Raw genomic sequence first — 6,140 nt, 5'->3', positions numbered from 1 at the left:
TAAATTTGTTGAAATAAACAGGATTCCACAAACAAGGTTTGACTCTTTTTCTTATATAGAAAACTTAGCGTTCAAAAAATCAGTTAGTGTTCGATCGAACTTCACATTTATATTGATTAAAAAATATAAGAAAATATTTTTTTCTGACAGAAAAAATATAAGAAAATATTGATCACACACACATATATTATTGATAATTAAATTTTAAAAATATATTGAATTTTGTATGTATAAATTAAAATATATCATGTGACATTTCACGTTATTTGAGTTAATTTTTGAGGATCTCCAATATTTGTCTACCAATATATACTACATCAATTATAAGTGGTTTAACATAAATCAACAATTTGATAATATAAACATAATATATAGTAGTGCGAATTCCAAATTTTTACAATTTTTAAACTATAATCGCGTGATTAAAGGAATAACAGATTAATCAGTCATTACTTCCATTTTATGTTTGTTCAATGCGATTGTATTCCATATTTTTTATGACCTTTTATTATTTAATTGATTTTTTACTTAATTTTTTTTGACTTAACTAGTATTTCTCAAAACATAATCATTAAAGATCTAATATTATTATATTAAATTTATCTACTTGAAATTAATTTGAATCCGATCAATTTATCACGTTAACTCGCTTTGCATCAATGTTAAACTGTCCATTCAAATGTATCCTCTAGTCTTTACGTAGATATATAATCTTTATGAATCGACTTAACCATAATTGTATACTATATACTAGGATAGTGATATAACATCAGAATCTCGTCCATGCATGCTTGATCAGTTGATCATACGTATGTTGCCGACATTATCTACGTGCTAAATATAATTAAGCGAGCGCAGTTCACAATTAAACATTCCTTAATCAGGATTCCAGGCGAAATTATGGTATCAGAAATATTATATACACGTTTTCTTGTTTCTGCATATCACTTTCCAATGGCTAATAGCAGTGGCTGCTTTGGCTCCACCTGCCCCCCGAAATTTTTGAAATACTCCTTTCGTATTTCTTTAGTCGAAGATTTTCCTTTTTCTTACGAATCGAGAGATTATGAATCAATTAAAATTTGTATTTTGAATTCAAAATTTTCAAATATAATGAGTAAAAATAATATTTTTAATTCTGTTCAATTACATGCAAAAAGTTAAAATTATAATAAAAGAAAGACGGAGATAATAAACAAAAGGTGATATTCACGGATTAGTCGATGCACAGGCAAAATGACATATAAAAAGGGTTAATGCTCTATTTGGTCATTGGACTGGACTAAAACTTTCAACTGGACTACCGAGTCAAAAAAGTTTTCGGTCAACTAATTATATCATCTAAAACTTTCAATTAGGTCATTCCGTTAATTTTTAACAGAGATATTCTCTCTCCTCTCCACTACCTCTCCCAGTCCTTTCTTTTTAAAACAATATGATACTACCATCAGTTTGTATACAGCAGCAGCATCGGTGTGGAGAAGTTAATTTTGGGGGAAAATCAGATGGCATCAGTGAGCATGAGAGGGCGATCATGGGACTCTTCGTCTTCAAATGCAACAGCAACGTGTAAGGTCTGATTCTTGAATTATTCTCCATGATCTCCAAGCTTCTCTATCCCCAGCAGTACCAGAAAGATAGAGTAGTCGTTGACGGTGGTCCAGGTGGCCTCTGACCTCTCCTCCGGCTTAACTCGTATGCCCTGTATCACCCTCTTCACCACCCAAAACCAATTAACCCCTCTATTGCACAAAACACTACCAGGAGTCAGAAGCCCCCAATTTAAACCCTAACACTAGTTTAAGAACCCTAATTTTATTGGGGGGAAATACAAATCCGTTAAAACTAACTTTATCCGTTAAAGTCAAAGGCCTGCCTAACGGCGTTGAAATGTTTTTTAAACTTGATCTTGTAATTGAAAATTTTTGGATACTTTGTTATTTAAATGAAAACTTTTTTGACTCGGTAGGCCAACTGAAAATTTTAGTCGAGTAGAGTGACGAAATAGAGCATTAACCCCATATAAAAAATGTAGGAAGTGGTAAAAGTTCAGATTAAAATAATAATTGATCAAATTTTAGTGATAATTATGTGGGTTTGAAAATTATTTTTGAATACTATAAATCAGGATATATAAAGAACCATGCATGAAGGCATTTTTGAGGAATTTGTGTTTTATTCAGATTTCAGAGGCAAGTATATGTTAACAATCTAACACACAAGATTCAACAATGTGTAAGAAGATAATCCAAACATCATATCTCTCGATATCTGGAATTTATCTGGATATGGTGTTCCAAGAAAGTGTAAAAGACAAACCATTTGAATCTCTACATAACTAATCAGTTCGTCCTTACAAAAAGTGTTGATCCATTTAAGAAGTTAAGGTTCACAGGGTTATCCACTGATCGGTAATTCAAATGTTAAGGGTGACCGAGATATTGTATAAAATTTAAGTGATATTTATAATCGTGGATGATGTCTAATCTCTTTGAGATTTAAGTGATATTTACAACGGTTTACTGATTTGTAAGTCAATTTTCAAGATTAGTCAAGATCTGCTGAGATATTGTATCGGTTCTAATATCAAAACGATACAAATTTAAATAATATCAATGACGGTTAGATAATTACTAGTCACTCTTCAAATTAGTCGAGGTGCGGGGAAGGTAATCCGGCCTAGTTTGGAGTTGCTCTCATCCTGCCATGATATATTCATCAATCAATAAGACTATGGAACTATTTGGATGAACTTAAAATAAGTGTTTTTTGGTTAAAGTAAAAAAGTGAAATAGAAGTTAGAAGCAAGTTAGGATTTATAAGTGATTAAAGTGCTTGGGAAAGAAGTAGAAGTTATAAAACAAAAGCTAGCATTCTCAACTTTTTATAAGCACTTCTTAACTTTTTACACAAATAATACGAATAAGTGCTTTTAATTCCTGCCCAAACACCACCTATAACAGATAAACACATGGAGTATAGCAGTGTAGTACTCTACTATAAATATACCAACCTGCACTACAATCTCCCTCCCATAAATTACTCATTCTGAATCTTTCTTATTAATAAAATCAGATATACAGAATGGCATCTTTCTCCTCCAATAAACACCATTCATTTCTTCTTGACTCTTCTTCCATGTTCTTGATTCCAGATACTACTTCTTGCTTTCCAGAGCAATCAATCCATGATATCTACAAGCCCTTTTCTCCTCATCAGCACCATTCATTTTATGATCAAGCTGATCCGACGGTGCAGGAGGCCTTGCCCTCTGCGAATCTAAGTACTGATAGTACTGGTATCACAAAAATTAGCACATGCATTAACAATTCGAGTTCATCTGCAGCAAGTGCTCAGTATGATCAAGTAACTAATCCCGCGGAGAAAAGGAAGATCAAATGCCAACCTCACTCTATGGTAACTGTTTATCAAAATTTAAAAATGATATTTATAAGTTTACAGTCAAAACTCTTAAAAGTACGTGAAAAAAGTCAAACGACTATTATATCTTGGAGTATTTCTTTTTATTACTCCCTCCTGTTCATTATAATACTCACTTGACTTTTTTCACGTACTTTCAAGAAGTTTGACTCAATACTGGTGTATGATAATTGATAATGTATTTAAGTGTAATAATCGATTAATTTGTTAATGTGCAGATGAAAGGCAAGAAGCCGAGGAAAGAAACAGCTAGTAGTAGCATTGAGAAGCCGAATAATAAGAGGAGCAGAAGATCAGAGGCTAATGATAAGAAGAAGAAAAGGACTATTCGCGATGAAGCAGAAAGAAATGGAGCTCCAACTGATTATGTTCATGTTCGAGCAAGGAGGGGGCAAGCTACAGACAGTCACAGTCTAGCTGAAAGGGTACACATTCTGCTTGTTTAATCTCTCAACTTTATTAAATTTGATGCACTATATGACAGTACTGTTGATCATGTCTCCTTGCCGGTTAATAATTAAATTGAAAAGGTGTTGCACCGAATAATAGACAAGCTCCTGTGGGAGAAGGGCTCTCTGCAGTGGCTGAGCCTCACGCGTACAGAACGCCATGGAGCCGGGGGCTCCTCATGGGCTCCAAGTGGCTCAGCCCCTGTCCCTAAACCTATTGCAAGCTAATTAAACCTGGTTCTTGCTTTCAGGTCCGGAGAGAAAAAATAAGCAAGAGGATGAATATATTAAAAGCTCTTGTACCTGGTTGTGATCAGGTGAAACAGATTACTTCATCCTTTTCTTAAAAAATTCTTTTTAATGATTTAAGACATGTTTTCATATATCTCACGACCAGATATAAGGTAAAATTCAAATGTTGGTTTAAGACAAATAATGACCGGTTCTAAGCCAAACCGACTATTTTCAGTTGGTCAGTTTAAAACTTGTCAGCAAGACTATTGACTGACGCAAGACGTCAACCATGTGGACTTTCCACATGGTTGCGACCCTGTTGACATGATATGACACGTTCACACTGCTAATATACTAGTGCCACATCTATGGTCCACGTGGGCCACAATGACGTGGCCAGTTTTGGCATCGGCCAGAATGCACAAGGCCCCCCTGTTTCATGTAGTGTCTGATTATATTGTCAAATTCTACTGGAAAAATTTATACAGATTACGAGTAAAGCTCTTATGCTGGACGAGATTATCAACTATGTGCAGTCTTTACAAAAGCAAGTCGAGGTAAATGAACCCTGGTTCTTTTTTCTTCAATTTAATTTCATAATATTAAGACAGATACTTATATCAGTATTCATTTTTGAATCAGATCCTTTCATTAAAGATTGCTTCTATCAACACACTGTTCTACAACTGTGGAATGAACTTGGATGCATATATGGTCGAACCAGAGGTACAAAATCAGGTTAGGAAAGAAAATTTACATAGTCATATACAGTTCGATTCACTGTACTCTTAATTATCAGCAAAAACATGTATTTGTATATGCATGTGTTATGTGTACTAATTAACATATTTAAAGAGGTGTTTACATGCATGAGAATACGAATTGCAGGGAACGAGCAGCTTGGAAGCAACAAACGCGCCAGATGTGCAACTAGAGAACCGAAACCAGGCCACAAATGACATATTCAACACATCTGATGGATACTCACTTATTGAAGAACAAAACCATACACAGGCAACAAACGGCATTTTCAACACATCTGGTGGCTATTCTCTCATTGACACTTCAACTTTACTTCAACTTCAACAGGCCCAGATGTCATACATCATGTCTCAGTCTCAGGTAGCAGATCTGTTCCAAATTTAATTATAATAAGCCTTCAGTCAATCATTAGGAGACCTATCGATCTCTAGATTCCTCAGTCTTTTCAATCAAGCACATTGTAATCCAATTCTAACGTCGGTAACAAACTAACAATTATTGCTGATAAGTCTGTCCTAATTACAGTGACCTAGTCTTTACTCTTTAGTCATTTCCTATCTCTAATTTGAAATTTCTTAATGTAGCAGTCCCAGAGTGATAGCGGCAACATTGGACAGCTATTATGGAACATGGATGAACAAAGACATCAAGTTATTAATCATTCCGGTTTAACCACCAATGTATCTTCTGTTCATTTGCATTAGATATTTAAAAAAAACGAGGTAACTAACTAGCAGACCTCTAATTCTATTAAGATTAAAGTAAACTAGACTTCACTTAATATTGAGTGATGAATTTTCTTATAGTAATTCTTGGGGGGCTTGACATCAAACTTGTTATTTCAACAGAGATCGAAGAGTTCTTTCTTCACCTCAGAACTCATGCAAGCCAGTCAGTGGATACGAATGCATGCATAGGATCAGAGAGTTCGACAGCTAAAGAAAATGTGACATTTGAACGACAGAATAAACCCTAAATCTTTTGAAGATGCCAGCTTGCTTTTGTTTATGTGCTGTTCTGCTTGTCTCAATCAATCATCTTCATGGAGTATTACAAATTCCAAGACCTAGCTATATACCTAGTTTCTATTATTTATGATGCTCATACATGTAAGCCAGATTATCAGCAGCTAAGATTATTGATACATTAGTGTGTATCATTATAATTAATTATTAATGTGATATCTTTTCTACATTGATGCTCATGAAAGTTCAGCTCTCTTCCTTTGATATCTTTGTATCTATTCAATCTTGT

General features: G+C 34.2%; 1 protein-coding gene across 3 annotated transcripts; it reads left to right on the top strand.

Moving 5' to 3' along the window:
• Positions 1–2,992: 2,992 nt before the first annotated feature.
• Positions 2,993–6,140, top strand: LOC108195471 (transcription factor BC1). Of its 3 annotated transcripts, none has more exons than XM_017362434.2 (8): positions 2,993–3,417; positions 3,660–3,866; positions 4,142–4,207; positions 4,613–4,681; positions 4,767–4,850; positions 5,013–5,246; positions 5,471–5,608; positions 5,735–6,140. In XM_017362434.2, exons 1-7 carry the CDS (start codon positions 3,085–3,087, stop codon positions 5,588–5,590), a joined length of 1,113 nt encoding a protein of 370 aa, XP_017217923.1. In that variant the 5' UTR covers positions 2,993–3,084; the 3' UTR covers positions 5,591–5,608; positions 5,735–6,140. The 3 variants fall into 3 exon arrangements, with proteins under 3 accessions (XP_017217923.1, XP_017217920.1, XP_017217922.1); XM_017362431.2 differs by having other exon boundaries at positions 2,995–3,417; positions 4,767–4,862; XM_017362433.2 differs by having other exon boundaries at positions 2,997–3,417; positions 4,767–4,862; positions 5,474–5,608; positions 5,735–6,139.

The sequence above is a fragment of the Daucus carota genome, chromosome 7 (genome assembly GCF_001625215.2).
Source record: "Daucus carota subsp. sativus chromosome 7, DH1 v3.0, whole genome shotgun sequence".
NCBI classification, from domain to species: domain Eukaryota; kingdom Viridiplantae; phylum Streptophyta; class Magnoliopsida; order Apiales; family Apiaceae; genus Daucus; species Daucus carota.
This window is presented reverse-complemented; position numbering and strand designations above follow the sequence as displayed.

Excerpts from the sequence above, each read along its gene's own strand:
- LOC108195471 (XM_017362431.2), top strand. The coding sequence starts at position 3,085 with ATGGCATCTTTCTCCTCCAATAAACACCATTCATTTCTTCTTGACTCT. Across the intron at positions 3,418-3,659 it reads AATGCCAACCTCACTCTATG|ATGAAAGGCAAGAAGCCGAG; the intron begins GTAACTGTTTAT and ends GTTAATGTGCAG. Across the intron at positions 5,247-5,470 it reads ACATCATGTCTCAGTCTCAG|CAGTCCCAGAGTGATAGCGG; the intron begins GTAGCAGATCTG and ends TTCTTAATGTAG.